This window comes from Rana temporaria, chromosome 1 (assembly GCF_905171775.1).
Source record: "Rana temporaria chromosome 1, aRanTem1.1, whole genome shotgun sequence".
Lineage (NCBI taxonomy): Eukaryota > Metazoa > Chordata > Amphibia > Anura > Ranidae > Rana > Rana temporaria.
This window is the reverse complement of record NC_053489.1, coordinates 144150548-144176468: the sequence shown is the minus strand read 5'-3', so window position 1 is coordinate 144176468 and position 25921 is coordinate 144150548. Positions and strand designations below refer to the sequence as shown.

At 43.3% G+C, this 25921-nt stretch overlaps 1 protein-coding gene across 2 annotated transcripts; it reads right to left on the bottom strand.

Moving 5' to 3' along the window:
• Positions 1–244: 244 nt before the first annotated feature.
• Positions 245–25921, bottom strand: ARL14EPL (ADP ribosylation factor like GTPase 14 effector protein like). 2 transcript variants are annotated; one of them, XM_040335828.1, is made up of 4 exons: positions 25860–25921; positions 6901–7024; positions 5677–5813; positions 245–870 (listed from the first exon to the last, which is right to left on the bottom strand). In XM_040335828.1, the coding sequence occupies exons 2-4, from the start codon at positions 7006–7008 to the stop codon at positions 645–647; spliced, it is 471 nt and encodes a 156-aa protein (XP_040191762.1). In that variant the 5' UTR covers positions 7009–7024; positions 25860–25921; the 3' UTR covers positions 245–644. The 2 variants fall into 2 exon arrangements, with proteins under 2 accessions (XP_040191762.1, XP_040191761.1); XM_040335827.1 differs by lacking the exon at positions 25860–25921 and adding an exon at positions 10464–10609.

Sequence of the window (25921 nt, the reverse complement as noted above, 5' to 3'; positions counted from 1 at the left end):
AACACTTCCTCTTGTTCTTCTTTTTTTTTTTTTTTCTCTTGCACATTATTGGGTACAGGCATACCCCACTTTTTAGTACACAATAGGGTTTATTTACTAAAGCTGGAAAGTGCAAAATCGGGCTCGCTTCTGCATAGAAACCAATGAGCTTCTAACTCCAGCTTGTTTAATTAAGCCTGGTAATAACACCTAGAAGCTCATTGGTTTCTATGCAGAAGTGAGCCTGATTTTGCACTTTCCAGCATTAGTAAATAAACCCCATTGTGTACTTAAAAGTGGGTTATGCCTGTATTCATTTTGAATCAAAGCTAATTAAACATACATACACTGGACAGCCAGGTCTTCTTTAGTAAATGAATCCCAATGTCTCTTTAATCACTCTCTATTGTATCCTATGACTGTACTTTGTGTTCAGTGAGGGGCTGCCTGTATATGTTGAAGGTGTATATCCACCAGAAATATATGTCCTGTGTATAAGGCTATGAAACAAATTCTTCTAGCATCTTCAAGGAAATAATGAGCATTATGCACAGAACATGATGTTCAATCAAACATCCAATACTAAACCTAAAATATTCCTAAATGGCAGGTGAAATGGCCACCAAGCTACTGTACACATTTCCCATGCCGAGGATCCAATATCACTAATCTGGGACATAAAATGGCAGCTTGCTTATAATACGCCCAGTCTCTGTTTGGATTCTGTCATAGACCCACTTCCTGTTGCAGCGGCACTCCGGACCACACTTTGTGGAGTCACATTTTGGGCATGGATAGAAACATCCTTGGCAGATCTCCTCCAGGCAGTCACACAGATCTTTATTATTGCACAGGAGTTTTCCTTTCTTATCATACTTTTTAACTGAAGCCCTGAAAAGACATTGCACTTGTTAATGGGATCGTTTATTGGTTCAACATTCATTATTTATTCTAATATCAATATAATAAAATAAAATACTATTTAAAAAATGATATCTATCTATATATCTATATATACTGTAGATATATCTATATATATATATATATATATATATATATATATATATATATATACCAGAAGCAGACTTTTTGAAGTGTCACCCCTTACCTGTGACCTGCTAGCATAGACTAGGAGAGGTACTTCCGTAGATACTGGCAATATTTGACATTTCAAGCTGAGCAAAAGCTCAGACTGAACATCACCTGTTCGCCCATTGGGTGAACACTTGAATATACAGGGTGCTCGGCGAGATGTTTGCCCGGCGAACGCCCCACAGTGCACTGCACAGTGTATTCTAAGCCCTGATTGGGCAAAGCTTTGCCCAATCAGGACACAGTGAATAGTTGGTTCTTAAGGAGCGGGGCGGGAAGCCGGCCGATGAATCCTTAACAACGGATGAGTCTTCAACTATCAAAGGGCTTCCCCGCTGACAGCTGAATAAAAAAAAAAACCATTGCAAGCCATAGAAAAAAAGTGAAAAAAAAATGGCGTGTGGGTTCCCCCCAATCCATACCAGACCCTTCAGAATTTAAATGGCGTGGGATGGGGGTCCCCCCAAAACCCATACCAGACCCTTATCTGAGCCTGGCAGGACGGGATAGGTATGGGTTCACATATACTTTAATTTACTCAATACTCTTTTACATAAACCAGTTTGTATGTAGGGGTTTAACCACTTAAGACCCGGACCAATATGCAGGTTAAGGACCTTGCCCCTTTTTGCGATTTGGCATTGCTTCGCTTTAACTGACAATTGCGCGGTTGTGCGACGTGGCTCCCAAACAAAATTGGCATCCTTTTTTATCCCCACAAATAGTGCTTTCTTTTGGTGGTATTTGATCACCTCTGCGTTTTTTTTCTTTTTTGCGCTATAAACAAAAATAGAGCGACAATTTTGAAAAAAAATCAATATTTTTTACTTTTTGCTATAATAAATATCCACAAAAAAGATATAAAAAACATTTTTTTTCCTTAGTTTAGGCCGATAGGTATTCTTCTACCTATTTTTGGTAAAAAAAAATCGCAATAAGCGTTTAACGATTGGTTTGCGCAAAATGTATAGCGTTTACAAAATAGGCGATAGTTTTATGGCATTTTTATTAATAATATATAAAAATGCATTGATTACTGTGAAAATTACAATTGCACTAGGTGGCGCTGTAGGGGTTAAGTGTGACCTCATATGTGTTTCTAACTGTAGGGGGCGGGGCTGGACGTGTGACGTCATTGATCGTCTTTCCCAGGGAACAGACGATCAATGACACTGTGAAGAACGGGGAAGGTGTGTTTACACACACCTCTCCCCATTCTTCAGCTCCTGTGACCAATCGCGGGACACCGGCGGCGATCGGGTCCGCGGGTCCCGCGGCCACGGAGCTTCGGACCCGGGCCGCGTGTGTGTGACCCACGGCTGGGCTCTAAAAGGCGACGTACCTGTGCCGTGCCAGCCGTGCCATTCTGCCGACGTATATCGGCGTTAGGCGGTCCTTAAGTGGTTAAGAATACTAAAGATGCAGTGGAATTTATTTACTAAAGGCAAATAGACCAATCACTTTTTAAGGGATGTTGCACTTTGTATTCAATGTGGTGAAATTTCACACTGCAAAGAACCCAAAGAATGTGCTAGGAAAATACAAAAATTATGTATTTTTGCTTGCATGTGATTGGATGATGGAAATCAGTACAGCTTCACCATATTTACTAAGCAAATTCCCTCGCAAAGTAAAAACCTATTTGCCTTTTGGAAATCAACTCCAGCGTATCACTGGCACCTGAGTATTAAACCAATACAAAGAGGATATGTAAAGTGCGGTATCCCATAGCAACCAGGAATCACTAGACTCCAGTAACCAGCAAATTAGTAAATGTGATTGGTTGATTCTAAACGCAAACGCAGCTAAACGCGGCATGTAACGTGGCAAAACTGACGCTTTTAAACGTTGGTTACTATCTGTCAAGTTAAATAGTTTGGGAGAGGTTGTAAAACATCCCGTGTACATTAAAGGGGTTGTAAAGGTTAATTTTTTATTTTCTAAATAGGTTCCTTTAAGCTAGTGCATTGTTGGTTCACTTACCTTTTCCTTCCATTTCCCTTCTAAATGTTTTTTTTTCTTTGTCTGAATTTCTCACTTCCTGTTCCTCCTCAGTAAGCTGTCCTGACTGACTAACCCCCAGCCAGAACGTCTCGGATGACGGGGGCAAGCTTACAGAGGAGAAACTGGAAGTGAGAAATTCAGACAAAGAGAAAAAACATTTAGAAGGGAAATTGAAGGAAAAGGTAAGTGAACCAACAATGCACTAGCTTAACCAGTTCCTTACCGAGCCATACTAAAATGACAACGGCAGGAACTTTCTCTCCCTCCGGGTGGACGCCATATGACATCCTGTGTTTCCCGGCCGTCTAGGGGGTGCGCGCTTGACCCCTGTATCTTTTGGGACCCAGGGCTCGTGCCCGTTGGCCACGATGTCCGCCGGGCACCCCCCATTGCCTGTGATCACAGCAGGACTGTGAATCTGTGTGTGCAAACACACAGAACCATGTCCTGTCAGCGGTGAGGAGACCGATGTTGTGTTCCCAGTACAGAGAAACACACATCGGTCTCCTCTCCTTGTGAGTCCCCTCCCCCTACAGTTAGAATCACTCCCTAGGGAACATATTTTACCCCTTGATCGCCCTCAAATGTTAACCCCTTCCCTGCCAGTCACATTTACACAGTAATCAGTGCAGTTTTATAGCACTAATCGCTGTATAAATGTGAAAAAAATTGCCAAAAGTGTCCAATGTGTCCATCGCAATGTCACAATAACTGCCGCCATTACTAGTACAAAAAAACCCACCATAAATCTATCCCCTATTTTGTAGACGCTATAACTTTTGCGCAAACCAATCAATATACGCTTTTTTTTTACCAAGAATATGTAGAATAATACATATCGGCCTAAGGCTGCATTCACACCTAAGCGACAGCCGCGTACGCGTGTCGCGGCAGATTTGCCGCGATTACAAATGTTTCTTTTTTTTTTTTTTTTTTTCTAAAGTATTCCCATTGCTGTCTATGGGAAAACGCGCCTGTCGCGTGAAAAAAAGGGTCCGGGACTTTTTTTCAGGCGACAGGCGTTGCGCGTCTATGAGATGTGAACCATCTCCATAGACGGCAATGGGAATTCTCCCCTCTAGCGACAGAAGCGTCCCGCGTCGGGCGTTTTGTCGCTTAGGTGTGAATGCAGCCTAAACTGAGGACATTTTTTTATTTTATTTGATATTTATTAAATCAAAAAGTAAAAAATATTGTGTTTTTTTCAAAATTGAGGCTCTTCTTTTGTTTATAGCGCAAAAAATAAAAACCGCAGAGGTGATCAAATACCACCAAAAGAAAGCTCTATTTGTGTGAAAAAAAAAGATTTAATTTGGGTACAGTGTTGCATGACCGCGCAATTGTCATTCAAAGTGCGACAGCGCTGAAAACTAAAAACTGGTCTGGGCAGGAAGGGGGTGACAATGCCCTGTATGGAAGTGGTTAAAAGAAACCTATTTAGAAGAAAAAAGGAACTTCTACAACCCTTTTAAGCCTCACTTTTCTGGGACAACCCAAAATGTGGGATATTCTTTTACTTTCACTTTCAACAATAATAGTGAACAGGACAAATTGAGAGGTTGAATCTCCCTAGCAGGGACACAGACAGCAAAAAAACTGTCAGGGGTTCTCTCCACTCTATCCAAAACAAAACAAAAAGTTTTGCCTTTAGACCCCTTTCACACTGGGGCATTTTTTAGGTGCTTTGGCATTAAAAAATGCGCCTGTAAGACCACTTTCACACTGAGGCGCTTTTCAGGCGCTTGCACGCTAAAAACAGCGCCTAAGAAGCTCCACGAAAACCTATTTCCATTAAAATCAATTAATGCTTTCACACTGGGGTAGTTTGCTGGCAGGGCTGTGAAAAACTCCCCTCTCCATTGAAATTAATGGAAAGCGCTTCAAAAGCGCCTGAAAAGCTCTTCAAAAGCGCTTAGTGTTTTTACTGGCAGTTTAGGAGCGCCTCATTCTGAAAGTGGCATAAAGCATCTGCAATCCCAATGTGAAAGCCTGAGTGCTTTCAGAGCCCTTTCACACTGCCAGCACCCGAAAAACGCTGGTAAAGTGCTGCTAAGACCCCTTTCACACTGGGACGTTTTTCAGTCGCTTTGGCATTAAAAAAAAGAGCCTCAATGGGAAGGGGAGTTTTAGGAGCGGTGTATTCAATGTTCCTAAAGCACTGAAAAGAAGCTGCTTGCAGGACTTTTTTTGACCCCCTGCCAGCGCAGCGCCTCAGTGTGAAAGCACTCAGGCTTGCACATTGGGATTGCAGATGAGGCTTCTTTCAGGCGTTTTACTTGCGCTTTTTTTTTAACCCTAAGACCCCTTTTCACACTGGGGCGTTTTTCAGGCGCTTTAGTGTGAAAGCACTTGGGCTTTCACATTGGGATTACAGATGCAGCTTCTTTCAGGCGCTTTACATGTGCTTTTTTTAACGCTAAAGCGCCTAAAAAATGCCCCAGTGTGAAAGGGGTCTTAGTTATACATTAAAGTTAATTGAAAATAACTGTCACTTGACAATAAGTATCCTTTTCTTGGTGTGTTAGTTTAGTTAATTGATCCCAATGAACAGAAATCCAGTATGGCACAGATGGTCATGGCAGAGACAGTAAATGTCCTTACTTGTTGGTGGCTGAGTAGTACCCATTCATCTGGGACATGTAAGCTTTTTTCTTTTGTTTTCGAGTTTCAGGATTAAAATCAGCAACCTGTGGTCCAGGATTTTGGAAAGCCAGACATTTCAACTGTCGTTCAATTTGCTGTTAAAACAATAACAATGTCAATATGAAGCATTGTACCTCCCAAGTCTCCGCAGAGGCAAAGCTTAGTTCTAATGTGGTGTGGCCACTAAATATAGGGAGCATGATGTCATTTATTATCTTACACAGTGGCCCCAAACCCCTTCTTCTTGGGCCCCTGCCAGCACACCTGGCTCTTTCTCTTATTGATGTGTCGCCATAGGAAGCTGCTTGTCTTATGGATGCATTGAGTGAGGGCTCCGGTAAGTAATAAGGCATTGTGTGTGCACTGGTGAAACGTCATGTTGGAACAGGAAGGGGCCATCCCCAAACTGTTCCCACAAATTTGGGAACATGAAATTGTCCAAAATGTCTTGGTATGCCGACGTCTTAAGAGTTCCCTTCACTGGAACCAAGGGGCTAACTCACACCATAATCCCCCCTCCACCACATTATTTGCACCAGTACACAAAGCCAGTTCCATATAGACATGGATGAGCGAGTTTGGGGTGGAGGAACTTGAGTCTTGACCTCAACCTGATAGAACACCTTTGATATGAATTTGATTCTTAGATTGTAAACTCTAAGGAGCAGGGCCCCCTGATTCCTACTGTATTAAAGTGTATTGTATTTGCACTGTCTACATGTTGTGAAGCTCTGCGTAAACTGTTGGTGCTATATAAATCTTGTATAATAATAATTAGAGCGGAGACTGCGAGCCAGGCCTTCTTGTCAACATCAGTGCCTGACCTCACAAAAGAAACATTCCCATAGACACACTCCTAAACCTTGTGGACAGCCTTCCCAGAAGAGTTGAAGCTGTTAGAGCTACAAAGGGTGGGCCAACGCAATATTGAACCCTACAGACTAAGACTGGGATGTCAATAATATTCATGTGCGTGTAAAGGCAGGCGTCCTAATACATTTGGTAATATAGTGTATGTATGAATGATTGCCACTATTTGTGATGGGTTTTCACTTGCACACTATTTATAAGCACTATATAATTTAGAAAGATCTCATTAATGTAATCCCACAGGAATAAATTCAGGGATTATTCATACTATCAGTATCCATCTATAACTGAAATCAGAGTGGGAAGTCATACCGATTGCTTCTGAACCCGGGATGGATCTTCCTTAGGAGTTTCTATTTCCATTTCTTCCTGATTCTCACTGTTTTTTAAAGAGTTAGACTTCCCAGATCTTTCACTCATTTTCTAGGTTAGAAATCTGTAAAATACATAAAATCCTAATAAAATATCTGCACAACCAGTTACTTTTATCCAGTATATACAAGGAACAGTTTACACACATTTAGTGTGGTTCACACTGGAATCACACAGGAACAAGCTCTGCATTTCTGTGCAATTCAGTGACATGTGATTTTTAGCTGGGCTGAAATCGCCCTGGATTGCACCAAAAGTAGGGCATGCCCTACTTTTAAAATTGTACTACAACCGGATCGCATGGTACTGCGGCACCATCTGATCCTGTGCAGGAAAATGCAGTAGATTCCTTTTGGTTTCCCAGAAAATACCCAGGACACGGCTTGAAGCCTGAGATACCCAGGACACGGCTTGAAGCCTGAGATACCCAGGACACGGCTTGAAGCCTGAGATACCCAGGACACGGCTTGAAGCCTGAGATACCCAGGACACGGCTTGAAGCCTGAGATACCCAGGACACGGCTTGAAGCCTGAGATACCCAGGACACGGCTTGAAGCCTGAGATACCCGGGACACGGCTTGAAGCCTGAGATACCCGGGACACGGCTTGAAGCCTGAGATACCCGGGACACGGCTTGAAGCCTGAGATACCCGGGACACGGCTTGAAGCCTGAGATACCCGGGACACGGCTTGAAGCCTGAGATACCCGGGACACGGCTTGAAGCCTGAGATACCCAGGACACGGCTTGAAGCCTGAGATACCCAGGACACGGCTTGAAGCCTGAGATACCCAGGACACGGCTTGAAGCCTGAGATACCCGGGACACGGCTTGAAGCCTGAGATATCCAGGACACGGCTTGAAGCCTGAGTACACAATTGCTACACCTGCAATACTGTAGGGCACAATACTAATGTACCTATTGCCAAAACTTTTTTTTTTTTTTTTTGGATAGGAAAGGATTAAAACCCCTGTCAGTTTATTGCTGTCTGTGTCTCATTGGGGTAGATTTCCCATTACTTCCTGTTCCAGAGATGAAAACTAGAAATCCCCCTTAGATAGATGCCACCAGAACAGTTGCCTGCTTTGGAACACTAAGGCCTCGTACACACGACGAGTTTCTCGGCAAAAACCAGCAAGAAACTTGACGTTTCGTTTTTTTTTTGCCGAGGAAACCGGTTGTGTGTACATTTTTCGACGAGGAAACTGTCAAGGAACTCGACGAGCCAAAAAGAGAGCATGTTCTCTTTTTCCACGACGGGAATGGAGAAAATTGGCTTGTCGAGTTCCTCGACAGCCTAACAAGGAACTCAACGAGCAAAACGATGTGTTTCGCACGTCGAGATCCTCGGTCGTGTGTACGAGGCCTCAGGAATAATTTCAAATTACAGCACACGTGGTAACACACATTACATGTGTTGACGCATTGTGGTGCCATTCATTTTGAATAGTACCCCAAGGCACTAAGGCAACACACATGTATTAAAACACCTTGCAATACATGGCAGTGCGCCACAGTGTGTTACAATGCACTGAACAAAAAGTTTGTGACATTTAGGCTGCGTTCACACCTGAGGGTTTCATTTTCAGGCAGAAAGTCACACGTTTTTACAGCAATTTTGCCACGATTGTTACTGCGTTTTTTGCCACGATTTTGTACAAGTCAAAGGGTCATCAATGTAAAAAGCAGAAAAATGCCTGTAATCTGCCCAAAAAGAAGCTTGTGTACTCTTGTTGGGCGTTTTACAAGCTGAAAACGCTCAGGTGTGAATGCAGCCTTAAAGTGGTTGTATAGTCTCTTTTTTGACCTTTACCTACAGGTAAGCCTATAATAAGGCTTACCTTTAGGCAAGAAAAAAATCCTAAACCTTTACGGTTTAGGAGATATTCCCCTTGCAATGAGCCGCTGAATGCAGCGGCGCATACGCACAGGGGATTCTCGGCTTAAGGCCCGGAAGACGCTGGACCTTGCTGGAAAGAAGTCTCCTGTGCGCATGCATGGGAGTGACGACATCGCGGCTCCAGCCACTCACAGCGCTGGAGCCGCGATACCCGGAAGACATGCCAAGGGGAAATGTCATCTCCCTCGGCGTGGACCGGCAGAGGTACCGTTGCCTCGTTCTAAGGTAAGTATTTAATAATGAGCTAGTATGCGGTGCATACTAGCTCATTATGCTTTTTCCTTTACAGGTGGCACAAGACATTTTTTTTTTTTTTACTATACAACCGCTTTAAGGCTCTGTTCACACCTAGGCATTTTTCTGCTATAAGCCTCAGTTCTAAAAACGCCCAACAAGACAAATCCCATTTGTTTCAATAGCCCCTGTCCACATCTGAGCGTTTTGTCAACTGTTGTAAACCTGTGTTTTTTCACCTTAATGCATGCTATGCATTAAGGTGAAAAAACACCTTGCAGTCAACACCCCCCCCCCCCCCCGCTTTACTTACCTGAGCCCCGAATCTCTGAGGGTGCGATCCCGCATCGTTCTCCCCATACCTGATCGGCTCTTCATTGGATAGATTTATAGCAGTGCAGCCATTGGCTCCCGCTGCTGTCAATCAAGTCCAATGAAGCGGCCGCCGTGGGCAGGGCCGAGTCATACAATCGGTGGCTATGGATGCCAATTGTATGGCACGGGAGCACACCCGCAAGCTAACCCCCTCAGGATAGAGCTTCCCAGAGGGGGTTAGCTCTTGCCTGGAGAAGCCACGAGAGCTGCCGTGGGACCCCAGAAGAGGACGATCGGGGCCATTCTTTGCAAAACGAACTGTACAGAGGAGGGAAGTATGACATGTTTGTTATTTAAAAAAAAATAAAAAAAGTGAACCTATAGTGTCACTTGAAGCTCAAAAAAGTACAGGAGCTTATTTTTTGGCAGAATACAGGCGTTTTCTGCTTCTTACTTTGGTGACTTTTTGAACTGTACAAAATCGAGGAAAAATTTGCTGCAAAAAAAAATGCGCGCCTTTCTGCCTAAGAACAAAATGACTAGGTGTGAACAGAGCTTAAAAGCTGGGACATTTTTGTGCGTCAGAAGCACATTTATTCTAACCGGATGGCCTAATGCTACACACGTTAAAGTGTGAAATGATGTGCGTTATGCAATGCACAAATGTAAACGGACCCAAACCGAACTCTTTATTCTGGTGACTAAAATTTGGGATTTCGCATCAGTTGACATTGGTCATCAGGACAGATAGAGAAGGTGAATTTACCCAATGGGGACACAGACAACAATAAAAACGTACAAGGGGTTCTAATTGATTTCTACTCTATTTAAAAACCTGGACTATCCCCATGTTTTCCCCTTATGTTTGTGTGTCCAATGTGCACAGTGATATAATCTGACTTTACTTATTTACACCATACAGTATATAAACCAGAATGCTTAGTAACAATGACCAATTATTAAAATAAATCCTGCAATAAGTTCTAGGTTCACAGAGGAGGCTAGTAGTAGGTAAGTAGTAAGATGACAGTAAGTACAATACAGCAACATTACCTCTAACAGAGACCCTCCACACGTTATTTTCTCCAGAATTTCTTCTACCCGTCTTATTTGTGGGTGACTTTGCACTTTGCTCGTGCCATGAATATCGTAGGTTCCTAACTGATAAGAGGAGGCTTGTTTGTCATTCTCCGCCCCACATGTACTCACAAAAGTGAAAGTGAGTCTCTCCCATCTAATGTGTACACATTGGACTACAAGCCGAGTCAGTGACCACTGCTTCATCTGCACACATCTTACATAGGTTCCACAGGGAACATTATAATACTCGGCCTTGTATCCAGTGAATTCCTGATGCCACAGGAAAACTCCTACACTCCTATTAGCTATTTAGACATTGTTATTTACAAGATTTTTTTAGTTTAATGCAAAAGTAAAATATAAACAACATTTAAATTCTATAGTCACAGCATATACTTTCATTGTATAACAGCATTGTACTAACAATACAAAAAATACTTATTTTTTGACAATCCAATAGAAGTTTACTGGAAAAATCACCTTTCTTGTTGCAGGTTCTGTCTGTCTACCTGACATCCTTTCCACAACTTCCTGGATTCCCTGCATGCTTTGCAGCTTTCCCTCTGCTGTTTACTCTCTATTTCTAATGACCAAATATCCCATGGTACCTTGCTGCCTGCAAGCAGTGATCCTTGTACCGACTCCTCTTCCCGAAGCTCCGCCTCTCAGCACCTCTGTAGGCAGGCTCTGTGAATTCTGTGACACAGCAGTGCCTACCCCAGTTATTCCTGCGCTACAGTGGAAACTGTGGGGTAGATTCAAATAGCCCGGCGTAAATTTCTGCGGGCGTAGCGTATCTTAGATACGTTACGCCGCCGTAAATTAGGGCGCAAGTTCCGTATGCAGAAAGAACTTGCGCCCTAAGTTAAGGCGGCGTATCGTATGTGGTCCGGCATAAGCCAGTGGAATTCAAATTCTCCATGCAGTGGGCGTGTTGTATGGTAATGATGGCTGACCCCACGTAAATGACGTTTTTGGCTAACGGCGCATGCGCCGTCCATGAATGTATCCCAGTGCGCATGCTCCAAATTAACCCGCAAAAAGCCAATGCTTTTGACGTGAACGTAAATTACGCCCAGCCCTATTCGCGAACGACTTAAAATTAGGATACGCCTCATATAGCAGGGGTAACTTTACGCCGAAAAAAGCCTAACGTAAACGACGTAAAAAAATGCGCCGGGCGGACGTACATTTCTGAATCAGCGTATCTACCTAATTTGCATATTCCTTGCATAAATCGACGGAAGTGCCACCTAGCGGCCAGCGTAAATATGCAACTAAGATACGACGGCGTAAGAGACTTACGCCAGTCGGATCTTAGCCAAATTCCGGCGTATCTTGTTTTCTGAATACAGAAAAAAGATACGCCGGAGCATCCTAGAAGTTACGCGGCGTATCAATAGATACGCCAGCGTAACTTCTTTCTGAATCTACCCCTATGTGTGCATGGGCCAACCACTACCCACAGTGAGACATGGAAAAAAATCAAGAGAAGTGTTGCGCTCCAATAGCATAGAATGGTGTAATTTGTAAAATGTATAAATGACCAGAATAGTATAATTGATAAATGAATGTGCAAACATGCAAATAGACTGACTGAAAGATAAAAAACGCTATAAATGCTAAGATAAGGTGCATCCAAAGGTGTACTGAATGAATGTGCAAACAGTGCAGATAAGGTGACTCGCAGGATGGTGTTATGCTTCAATCAAAATGAATGACTGGACATAACTGATATACAACAATGATGGATGAATAAAACGGTGAACTGAATAAGAGTGCAAATACATACAAATAGGTGACTGTATAATGTAAGTAAAATCACATCATCATTGTCCATGTGTTACAAAGTGTAAATGGTGCAACTGCTAGTCCAAGAGGTGAAGAAATTGCAAGGTGCAAGTAGAATTTTGGGTGCAGAAATAGAATCGCAGCATAAAGATAATATATGCAGTCGCAGAGGAAATCGCAGGATGGTGTTATGCTCCCACCAACATTAATGACTGAACATAACTGATATACACCAATCATGGATGATGCAACTGCGACTCAGGCCTCGTACACGCGACCGAGTTCCTCGGCAAAAACCAGCAAGAAACTTGCTGGGAGATATTTTATTGCCGAGGAAACCAGTCGTGTGTACATTTTCGTCGAGGAATAGAGAAAATTGGCTTGTCGAGTTTCTCGCCAGCCTAACAAGGAACTCGACGAGCAAAACGATGTGTTTCGCCCATCGAGTTTCTCAGTCGTGTGTACGAGGCCTCAGTCCAAAAGGTGATGCAATTTAATAAAAAAAAAATTGCAAAGTGCGAGTGAAGTGCTGGGTGCTAAATGACATCAGCAGGAGGCAAGGTGACTTGTTGGTGAATCTTCGGTGTATGGTGACACCCGAAGGTGTGCTAGAAAATTACCTTACGGCTGCAAAGTAAGCAGCTTTCAATAAAACCAATGGATTCACTCGGGTGTAGAGGGGATAACTCCTATCCGTCCTTCCAGTAGTGTGGCACCTAGGGGGTTAAGGCTTCCTTCCAGGCTGGGTGGTCAGCAAGGTAAGACAGCTCCAAAGTGTGTCACCAGGCAGGGTAGAGAAAACATAGAGGAAGCTCTCTAGTGTAATATGTTTTAAACATATAACACACGGAGTACTCACATTTAGAACAGTAATGCAGTGTATCTCAGAAACGAGCAGCGAGCTCACACTGTGCAAACGTCACTTCCGGTGTCCTAGTGTCTGATGTGTATCGTCACTGTCACATGACTTCATTGGAGATGGTAAAGTATAAAAGTATAGTTTAAAGCGGAAATTTCGTTTTTGAAGTTGCATTGGTCCAACTTGGAGCAATGCAAGAAAGTATTTGCCATACCTAGATGCCAGATCCTGCCTGCTGCTTAGTGAACTGAACCACGGGGGGAGGCATCAGGGGTCAAAAAAATCCCCTGGTGTCTCTATAAAGAGTACCCGTCACTCACAATTTTCACAATCACATGAGTGAGTAAGAAAACTTAAATAGCACAACACATGCAAACTGAATCGCCTCTGGGCGCTTAGAATCCTTTCCCTGAGTAAACTTTTTTTTACAAAAATTATAAAAATGTTTAAAGCCCCCGCCCCCACTCTGCATGAAGGAGCAATGGAGCACTGTCAGTCTGGTGGGAGCGGATTATTATGTGTACTAGCAGGTTTAGATACACTAACAAATTGAAGTCAAACTCCAGCTAAGACTTTATAAGCATTTACAGCAGGGGTCTCAAACTCAAATTACCTGAGGGCCACAAGACAAGTTTTCATATGCCATGGGGGGCCGCATGCAAACTTTCAAACTTCAAAAACAACAGTACTGGTGTCAGCGAACACATTATTAACCCCCAGCACTGGTGTCAGCGAGCGCATTATTACCACCAGCACTGGTGTAAGTCAGGGTTTGACAAATTTGCTTGGAATCTAGGAGCCAGCTAAAAAAGTTAGGAGCCAGAAAACGCACCCCGTCCCGACGAGCTCGCGCGCAGAAGTGAACACATACGTGAGCAGCGCCCACATATGTAAACGGTGTTCAAACCACACATGTGAGGTATCGCCGCGATTGGTAGAGTGAGAGCAATAATTCTAGCTCCTCTGTAACTTAAAACATGCAACCTGTAGATTTTTTTAAACGTCGCCTATAAGGATTTTAAAGGGTAAAAAAGTTTGTCGGTATTCCACAAGCGGAAACAATTTTGAAGCGTGACATGTTGGGTATGAATTTACTCGGCTTAACATTATCTTTCATAATATTACAAAAAATGGGGATAACTTTACTGTTGTCTTATTTTTTAATTAAAAAAAGTGTAATTTTTTCCCAAAAAAGTGCGCTTGTAAGACCGCTGCGCAAATACGGCGTAACAGAAAGTATTGCAACGATCGCTATTTTATTCTCTGGGGTGTTAGGATAAAATATATATATAATGTTTGGGGGTTCTAATTAGAGGGAAGAAGATGGCAGTGAAAATAGTGTAAAATGACATTAGAATTGCTGTTTAACTTGTAATGCTTAACTTGTAATACCAACGGCCACCACCAGATGGCGCCAGCTCACATCTGGTGGTAATAACTTGTAATACCAACGGCTCACCACCAGATGGCACCTCAGCTCAAAAAAAAAAAACAAAAAAAAATTTTTTTATTTTTGCTCCCCTCACTTCCACCCTGCCTGAGGGCCATTTATAACTGGTCCGCGGGCCGCAAATGGCCCGCGGGCCGGTACTTTGAGACCGCTGATTTACAGCATCAGTTTTGCTCCTTTTGGGATAAAGGTTTTACATAAATGAATAAAAGCTGATCATTGTAAGCACCCCTGTCAGTGCTAAATGGTTTGTCTCATCTCTGTAAAGTGATACATCTGGAAGCGAGCTTGTTCTTCAAAAAACACTAGACTTATCCCAAGTACACAGGGTCGGAATTTCCGACAAGAAAAGTTTGATGTGAGCTTTTGGTCGGAAATTCCGAATTGACTTGTTCTGTCGGATTTTCCAACAGCAAATATTTGAGAGCTGGTTCTCAAATTTTCAGACAGGAAAAGCTCTTGTCGGAAATTCCAAACGTCTGCATGCAATTCCGACGCGCAAAAAAACACGCATGCTCGGAATCAATTCGACGCATGCTCGGAATCATTGAACTTCATTTTTCTCAATCATATCAGTCTCCCTAATATTAGTCAATAACTCAATTCATATATGGGTCTAGATGTCTGATAATATCTAATAATCTATACCTGGTAAAGAAATAACAATAAATAAATCTTCTTTCATATTTTACAGAATTAGGACAATAACTTTGCATTCATGTAGTTATTCTATGAATGTGTAGATATCATTTTTCTCCAGTAGGTGGTGCCATTGTACTTTTCAAACTTTGAATTTTCAAGGCCCACTTGGAAATTTTCTTGAACTAGGAATAAGAACCATCTCGATCATTTTGCGTTACATAAATTGTCAGCGCTATCCACATATATTTTCCCTTATATTAGCTATGGCATATGCTGGTGCTATTTAAAAAAATTGCAATAATTGACAAAAGTTGATGCTTATAAATATTCAGTTATTTTAATTTCAGCACAATTGTTTTGTGCCCCGGAAGGAAGTACTCTATGGAAAGACGTTTGTCGGAGGCGCTTACATTTTTTTCAACTCAAGCAACTGTAATTTTTTTTACTTACATATGTATTAAACCAGAAGGAAAGGGAACCTCTGATACAATACTATGGGGCTTCAAGAGGAAGAAGTGTCACTTCATTCATGTCACCGTACAGTAGTGTATGGCGTTGTGCTGTGACATTGGGTGCCTACCTGTGCGCTGCAATAAAATGCAGCATGTCTGCATTTTATCGCATCTCACTGCATTGCACCTCTGGGCTGCGATGCAATGCAAATGGGGCACATAGAAAACAACTTTTTTACATGCTCTGGCAGCGACTGGCGTTCTTCCAGTGCGGGAAAATGTCAGTCACCGCACTAATGTGACTAGGGCCTTAAGAAATGGAATGTTTACTTTGCAAACTATATTTCCACTTTATAAAGTGAGTGTTAGCAAATAAGATCTGATATTACTTTGAATATCCAATCATGTGTGAGCAAAATTCCTGTTGCTTCTATATATATATATATAAATACACACACACACTATATTACCAAAAGTATTGGGACACCTGCCTTCACACACATAAACTTTAAAGTGGAGTTCCACCCAAAAATGGAACTTCCACTTTTTGGACCCCCCCTCCGGTGTCACATTTGGCACCTTTCAGGGGGAGGGGGAGCAGATACCTGTGTAATACAGGTATTTTCTCCCACTTCCTGGCATAGATCACCTCGGTGATCTACGCCACTTCCGGCACCTACCCTGTCTTCTGGGAGACACACAGCTCCCAGAACACAGCGGGGACCACTGAAGACGGGCAGCGCGATTTCGCGCATGCGCAGTAGGGAACCGGGAAGTGAAGCCGCAAAGCTTCATTTCCTGATTCCCTCACTGAGGATGGTGGCAGGGGCAGCCGAGAGCCGAGCGATTGCTCGGCTTCAGCTGCCAACATTGCGGGCACCCAGGACAGGCACGTGTCCATATATTAAAAGTCAGCAGCTGCTGTATTTGTAGCTGCTGGCTTATAATATATTTTTTTTTGTGGGACCTCCACTTTAAAAGCTACGAGTAAGCATCACACGATGCGAAACATGTCAGCTCTTTTTTCCTAGTCCACTTCTTGTTTGACTGCATGAATTTTGGCTGTTTTTTTCATTTTATTTTTTATATGTTTTGAATAAAGACTTAATTTTTTGAGTGCGGCGATCCAGGATTTTTCTTTCATCCCATGCTACTTGAGCACAGCCAGCACCCTCTTGGTTTGTTGGGACGGAAGCAACGGGGATTAATTGTTTTATAGAGCGGTATATTTTTCTTCACCTCCGCTTTAATGGCATCCCAGTCTTAGTCCGTAGGGTTCGTTATTGAGTTGGTCCGCTCTTTGCAGCTATAACAGCTTCAACTCTTCTGAGAAGGCTGTCCCCAAGGATTAGGAGTGTGTCTATGGGAATGTTTGACCATTCTTCCAGAAGCACATTTGTGAGGTCAGACACTGATGTGGACAAGAAGGCCTGGCTCTCAGTCTCCGCTCTAATTTATCCCAAAGGTGTTCTATCGGGTTGAGTTTAGTACTCTGTGCAGGCCAGTTAAGCTCCTACACCCCAAACTTGCTCATCTATGTCTTTATGGACCTTACTTTGTGCACTGGTCCAAATCATTTGGTGGGGGGGATTATAATGTGGGGTTGATTTGCAAGGGTTGGATTTGGCCCCTTAGGGCCAGATTCACGTACAATTGCGCCGGGGACACGTAAGCCATTTAAGTTACACCGCCGTAAGTTTTCAGGTTTAGGGCTCGATCCACAAAGCACTTACCTGGAAACTTGCGGCGGTGTATCGTAAATGTGTCCGGCGCAAGGCAGGCCAAATAGAATGGGGCGAGTACCATTTAAATTAGGCGCGCTCCCGCGCCGGACGTACTACGCATGCTCCAGTCGCAAATTTCCAGACGTGCTTTGCGCGAAATTACGACGCGCTGACGTTTTGTGAATCGCGACGTCTAAAAAGATTTACGCTGGGAAAAATAAAATATTTGAAAAAAATTCAAAAGCAACGCGGGAAAGACAGGCATACTTTAACATGGTGGAGTACTTTTACACCATGTTAAAGGTGCCCTATCTTTGCGACGGTAAACCAACACTCGCGACGACGTAACGACGGGAAAAAGCTTTGTGGATCGCCGTAACTCCTAATTTGCATACCCGACGCTGGTTTACGACGCAAACTCCCCCCAGCGGCGGCCGCGGTACTGCATCCTAAGATCCGACAGTGTAAAACTATTACACCTGTCGGATCTTAGGGATATCTATGCGTAACTGGTTCTATGAATCAGTCGCATAGATAGAAACAGAGATACGACGGCGTATCAGGAGAAACGCCGTCGTATCCCTTTTGTGAATCTAGCCCTAAGTTCCAGTGAAAGGAACTCTTAAGGCATCAGCATACTAAGACATTTTGGACAACTTTGTGGGAACAGTTTGGGGATGGCCCCTTCCTGTTCCAACATGACTGCGTACAAACAAGGTCCATAAAGATATGAATGAGCGAGTTTGGGGTGGAGGAACTGGCCTTCACAGAGTCCTGACCTCAACTTGATAGAATACCTTTGGGGTGAATTAGAGCGGAGACTTCAAGCCAGGCCTTCTCGTTCAACATCAGTGCCTGACCTCACAAATGCACTTCTGGAAGAATGGTCAAACATTCCATTGACACACTACTAAACCTTGTGGACTCTTCCCAGAAGAGTTGAAGCTGTTATAGCTGCAAGGGGTGGGCCAACTCAATATTGAATCCTATGGATTATGTCTGGGACGCCATTAAAGTTCATGTGCTTGTAAACGTGACTAATCGTACTTATCCTATAGAGACATTTTGTACCTGTGCAACTCGACACGTTGTGTATATGATCACCTGCCTGTGTGGTAAGCAGTACGTGGGTCATGCGATACGCGCTTTTTCTGTCCGGGTAGGTGAACATATCGCGAAAATCATAGGTGGTGATACAAAACACAACGTGCCAAGGCATTATAGACAATACCATAACCGCGACCCCACTGGATCGCAGTTTCTCATCATTGACAAATATGTTCCCCCCTGGAGTGGTGGAGCTATGACCCCTGGGGTATCGCGGTTAGAAACGTATTGGATATACAAATAAGTTTCACTCTCCATTTGGTTTAAATGTAGAGTGGGACATTAATGCATTTATTCTGGGTGCAACACATTATTTTCATGTTAACTTTTTAGTATTCTTACCTTCTCTTTTTTACTGTGTATGTTTGTATATTAGTATTGATATGCTTGGAGGCACCATGTTGAATTATGGCTCCAACTGATTGGTTATTATACAACTAAAGGGAATTTGATCATGCTTTATTAGTGGTTTCCAATATGCACCTGATGTATGTCGCATTGGTTCCAGTTTCCGCTCAGTTTCCCTACATGCATATCCATAGTTCAATATTCCTAATTTATCTCTTTGTTTATGTCTCCTGTGTTATCCGCATTTTACTTTAAAGATATTACACATGAGGGTTAAAATTGCCACACTGTCTCCGGTCTTTTGGTTTGTAAACCAGAATGAGGCATGGATTGGAAGTGCTTCTAGACCAATCATTGGTATATTATGCGTCTCGAGCCGTGTATATCCGGTTTTCGCCTTTTATTGACATTGAGGCTTGAACCGCATGCGTTTCACACCGTTTTTGCTTACCTGGAAGTAAGCATTATTGGCGTGTATCTGTCATGTGACGTGCGGTTCCCATTGTATATTTCCGGTTTTCAGCTCACGGTCAGAACAAGGCTTGAACCGCATACCGCTGACACCATCTTGCCTACCCGGAAGTAGGCTTAATTAAATGCTAAAAAACTTTGGAGCCACGATTCAACAAGGGGACTTATTTTCTTATATAAAAGGCAGTTTATACAGTGGGCTAGTACCCCAGATGATGTTCCATTGAATGAAACACGTCGGAAAGTACTACTAATGCCACTGTTACTGCCATTTTTATTCCAAAGGACTTTTTTATCATCACAAATGTGAGTGTGCCCTCCTCTTTTCTTCTTTTTCTGCAAATATTAATACATATCCGCTTGGGTTCATTGATCCCTAAACTGAAAGCGTTTGTTCATTGGTTCCTTGGAGTTCATATCTGTGGAGGTATCCTGTTCCTTGGTGTAACACTCAGTGGGTGTATATCCTTCTGGGTTCAATCCTTCTGGTAAGCCTTATGAGCATATGGTGGCGGATCTTCCATCAATCTTTCTTCACAACTAGTCACGTTTAAGTCTGCAAACATTATTTCACTTTTTGGAACACAGTTGGACTTTGAATATTATTTTATTTTCAAGGACAATTTTAAGTAGTGAACAATATTGTTTTTGTTCACTTCCCATTTCACTAGTATATTACAGATCACCATTGTTTTATATTACGGTTTAGTCAATTTTTTGCACCATTCATTCATGTGTATATGTGTCACTATTCTCCGTATTCACCTGAGATCATTTTATTTAGCGCTGCACTTTTTTGCTCTATGTTATACTTTGCAAATATTTGATCCTCTGCTGTGCTGGCTGCTTTTGCTGAATTTAAAGGGACAGTGCGGTATATACTTTTTTTCTTTTTCATGACATGTGCTTGTAAAGGCAGGTGTCCTAATACTTTTGGTAATATATTGTGTATATATATTCTTTGAACATAATTGTATTCTCACAGGTTCACCTTATTTACTTACATTCATTTTACTTAAAGTGGAGGTTTAGGCATAAACTAACTAATGCTAATCCTACTCTATGCCACATTTTAAACCTAATCTATCTAACCCTGTAAAGCAAAATTTGCTGTACTTACCTATTCTGCAGCCACTCCACTCCGGTTCTGTCCCATGCTGAGCTGTCAGCTTCAGGCCCCGTACACACGACAGAGTTTCTCGGCAGAATTCAGCGAGAAACTCGGTCAGAGCCGGATTCTGCCGAGAAACTCTGTCGTGTGTACACTTTCGGCCCGATGGAGCCGCCGAGGAACTCGTCGAGAAAATAGAGAACATGTTCTCTATTTTCTCGTTCTATGGGAGAACTCGGCCCGCCGAGCTCCTCGGCGGCTTCAGGGCTGAACTCGCCGAGGAACTCGATGTGTTTGGCACGTCGAGTTCCTCGGCCGTGTGTACGGGGCCTCAGTGTATGGGAGTGTGAGGCAGCGGAGCGGCAGCAGGTGACAATGGAAGTCCAATAGTCTATGAGTGACGTCACTTCCCAGCTGTTGTCAGTTGTCTCCTGCACACAGGATCCACCTCTGGAGACTGGACCAGATCGGCTGCAGAAAAGGTAAGTACAGCGTTTTTTTGCTTTACAGGGCTGGATAGATAAGTCTGTGAATAGAATGTGGCATAGAGTAGGATTAGAGTTAGCTCATTTTTGCCTTCCACTTTAAAGCCAGAAGAATTTCATTTGGTGTTTTTCTTTTTCAGGTTTTTTTTTTTGTGGTTACTGGACCCCATTTGACATTTGGTTTTGACCGTAGTGGCAAGAAAATTTAAGGGAGCCGGAAAAAAAACGTGAATATTGTAATACACACAGGCACAAAAAAATGGTTTATTAAGACTCGGATTCCATTCAAGTAGCAGGTTTTGATTACTGTATTTGCTGGCGTATAAGACTACCTTTTACACTTAAAAAAAATGGCCAAAAAGCAGGGGTCGTCTTATACCCCAGGTCAGCTGCTCAGATGCCTGCTGGATGTGTGGTAATACTGTATGTAGCTTTGGCTACATACAGTATATACCGCTTAGCCAATCCTGGTGAGTGATGTATTCAAATGAATACAGAGCCTGCTCGGATTGGGGTTACAACCTCTGCCAATCCAAGTGCCTACATACAGTAGCCTGCTCGGATTGGCTTTGAGAGGAGTCAGAGAGACGTGGGCTGATGATGTTACAGCTTCTGCCAATCCAAGCAGGCTTTGTATTCATTAATAGAATACACCGCTCGCCGTAATTGGCTCCAGCAAGAATGAAGAATATGGCTCCAGAAGAAAGAAATATGAAGCATCAGATTGGGGGTCGTCTTATACGGCGAGTACAGGCAAATTTAAAAAAAAAAATGTATAATTCGGGGGTCGTCTTATACGCCCGGTCGTCTTATACGCCGGCAAATACGGTATATTTTAAGGACTTTCGAAAAAAAGTTGTTGATTCAATGATGGCAAGAACTAATGCTCTGATGATCGATTTTTCTGAATTTCTGTACAAACGTTCAAACAAAATTTTAGTGGTGTGACCGGATTTTTGAACAGTCTTTATACCTTTGGTGAATCGACCCCACTCAGTGTTGCCAACTTTCAGTAAATTTACGAACAGTTTGTAAAATCTGTACTTTTTGCATCTGTCCTTGAATTTCAATTACAGTCATGTAGGCTGCATGTCCGTAATTGACGTCCATAGACATACGCAACAATTATGGATTTTACAAACTTTTGTAAAAAAAATTGTAAATTTACTGAAAGTTGGCAACCCTGAGTCCCCACTGTCTATAAGGTTAAATGCTATGAGCAGCACTAAATCTAGTCTAGAGCTCAGCAATTAAAACAGATGGCAGCTGCCCTCCAGTGGGACCTTTGTCCTGGGTTCACCTGTGTCTTAAAGCAGCCCTGATTATACTATCCATTACTTCACCTTATTACCTAACAATGAGAGTGACTTCTCTGCGGTTTGGAAGATTTCAAGGATCTATAGATATTTGATGCTTCAAAACAGCAGTTGGGGGGGAGGGGGCGGTAAAACCCAACGGTTGAACTGTCCTTTTACACCCCCCAACCACTACTCCTTTAGTGGCAGCTGGGGGATGTACACATACTGGGCCAGATTCTCGTAGATCAGCGTATCTACGAGCAGGGCGTAGCGTAAGCCATTAACACTACGCCGCCGCAACTTACTGGAGCAAATGCCGTATTCTCCAAGCACTTGCTCCGTAATTTGCGGCGAGGTAGTCTAAATGGCCCAGCGTTAAATTAAGCGGGCCCCCGTGCCGAACGAACTGCGCATGCGCCAGCCTTAAACGTAGGCCACTGCGCATGCTCCGCAGTACGCCGCAAATACATTGGTTGCGACGTGAACGTAATTAACGCACAGCCCTATTTGCGACGAGTTACGTAAACGACGGAAAAACCAGACGCTGTCCTGACGGCCATACTTAACATGGCATACGGCGGACCGACGTAAGGTTACCCCTCATATAGCAGGGGTAAACTTACGCTTACGGAAACGACGTAAACTACGGCTAAGCGGCGCAAAAACGCTCGGGAATCGGCGTGTTCGGCTCATTTGCATATGCAATGCTGAAATCGACGTAAAAGCCACCTAGCGGCCAGCGTAGTATTGCATTTAGGATCCGACGGTGTAAGTGACTTACACCAGTCGGATCCTAGCCTAATTCTGGCGTATCTTGTTTTAAAAATACAAAGCAATGATACGCCAGCGGGATTTTCGAATTACGCCGGTGTATCTGTAGATACACCGGCGTAATTCTTTTGAGAATCTGGCCCACTGAATACAAACAAGTGGCCAGTTCTCCCACCTATAACCGGTCTACGCAGCAAGAAGCACTAGAAGGGTGCCGTATGTCAAACAAATACAAAAAGATTTACAACCTCAAACTTACCAACCAGTCAGCGACCACACACACATACTGAGGCTGTGATGCTTTGCTTCATGGCAGCAGCAGCATTTATACCTCTTATCACTTTCTGTGGGCAAACTGTCCGCCAAAAAATCCATTCAATGCAACCCATTGCAAGCTTATTGTGGCATGCTAGTGTGGGGATCAAGTGCCGGATTAAAGCAGGCGAAAGGTGATACAACACTGTCCAACTATCCGAATGTAGATCACTCTTCAGGGACCAAATTACAATCATATGTCACCTTAAAGCCTCGTACACACGATCCATGTTCCGATGACAATTGTGCGATGACAGGCTGTTGGCGTAAAATCCGTTTGTATGCTCCATCGGACAATTGTTGTGGGATTTTCCGTGGACAAATGTTGGATAGCATGCTTTAAAATTTTCCGTGAACATTTGTCTGTTGTCGGCTTTTCCGATCGTGTGTACACAACTCCGTCGGACAAAAGTCCCAAGTGCAAACACACATGCTCGGAAGCAATGCTCACCAAACACAACATTAACATAAGGTGCCCAAAGGGTGGCGCTAAACCGCTGAAAAACGACGTAGTACATCACTATGTTCGTGGTTGTTGGCCGACAATTGTGTGCCGTTTGTATGCAAGGCAAATTCCTGGCCAACGCTCTTGTCTGCAGAAAATCCGATCGTGTGTACCAGGCTTTAGGCTCGGTTCACATACATGCAGTGTGGGAAACGCACTGAATCCTGAGCGTTTCCTGCACCACACTGAAATTGCACTCTGTTCATGAGAGACCGGCCACCAGTGTCAATGTTAAATGAATGACACCCAAACCGCAGAATGAATACCCATGCGATCCGATTCTGATGCAGCAAAAAAAACAAGAATTCCTGCACCTTTTTTGTGTAGTACAGTGCTAATACAAAATGAATGGGCTCAAAGCGCACTGCAAACCCACACCACATATGTGTGAACCAATGCGTATGCAAATCTTAAGCCTCGTGCACACGACCGCATTTCCATCAAACAAATCCATGGAATTTTTGTGCGAAGGGCGTTGGTCGTGAACTTGGTATGCATACACACGGCAGAACTTTTTCAGCCAACATAAACAAAACTATGTGGTTTTTCAGCTCTTTAGCGCCACCCTTTGGGCAACTTCTGCTAATGTTGTGCTATGGGTAGCATTGCTTCTGAGCATGCGTGTTTGTACTTTGGATTTTTTTCTGACGGACTTGTGTACACACAATAGGATAATCCAACAAGACACATTTGTTGTCAGACTGCTTTAAAGCATGTTATAAAACATTTGTTGTCGGAAAATCCAACAATAATTGTCCAATGGAGCATACAAACAGTCAGGTTTTCCGACAAAACCCTACCATCACACATTATGCTTTACTATTGCAAGCAGCTCGGGAGTGATCACAATGGCCAAAATATGTCTAAATGTGACCAATATTGTTGGCGGGTGTTATCTAATGTATGTACTCGAGTATAAGCCGACCCGAATATAAGACGTGGCACCTAAAAAATGGGAAAACGTATTCACTCGAGTATAAGACTAGAGTGTCCATCTGCATGCCTCACTGTGTCCATGTGCATGCCTCACTGTGCCCACGCCTCACTGTGCCCACGCCTCACTGTGTCCATGTGCATGTCTCACTGTGTCCATGCCTCACTGTGCCCACGCCTCACTGTGTCCATGTGCATGTCTCACTGTGCCCACGCCTCACTGTGTCCATGTCTCACTGTGTCCATGCCTCACTGTGCCCACGCCTCACTATGTCCATGTGCATGTCTCACTGTGTCCATGCCTCACTGTGCCCACGTCTCAGTGTCCATGCCTCACTGTGCCCGTGACTAGACTGACATTTAACATGGGAGTCTATGGAAGGGTTGGCCACATGTGGATACACGTGTGCCAAGTTTGGGGTCCAGGGGACCTACGACCGGCCAGTACTGGGTCCCCAAAGTAACCGGAGAAATGACCGTTTAACATGAGAGTCTATAGAAGGGGTGCCTGGGTTTGAAAAATCGGTGCTCCCCGGCTGTAGGTCACTTGTAGAGGAAGAGTGGGGCTACATGTGTACCAAGTTTGCCAAGCACCGATATCGGGTCCCCAAGGTCCGGGAGATCAGCAGCAAAAAGGTGTATATGCGGTACTTAGAAAGCAATAATTACAACAATTAATATTTCATAATAATTTAAATAATAATACATGATAAGGAATATTTACTAAACAATAAAACAAGCCTTTGTGTGTGTATACTCTGTATTGGGTCCCCATGTCCACACACATATTAGGGGTGCTGTGTGTGGCCCCTGCTCAGCATGTCATGGCTGTCAGCTGTGGGGAGGCACAAGAAGAACATCTTTCAGCTCCCCCACTTTCTAAGATCTTTAAATCAAGACAACCCCATACAGATATGATATGCAAACTGTAGACACATTTTCTCTAGAACAGAGAACTTCTTTAATATACATTGTTAAAGTCTGCTGCTCTTTAGTATGAAAGCATTAATAATAACTACGACATATAATGCATGTTGTACCCTCCCTGATTAAATGATACATATATGTACAGTTATTGTATAAGCCATATAATAGATCATTACATACCTGTGGACGGTGGATGTCTTCCCTGTCATCTGTTGTGCAGCAGCAATAGACTGGATCAGCAG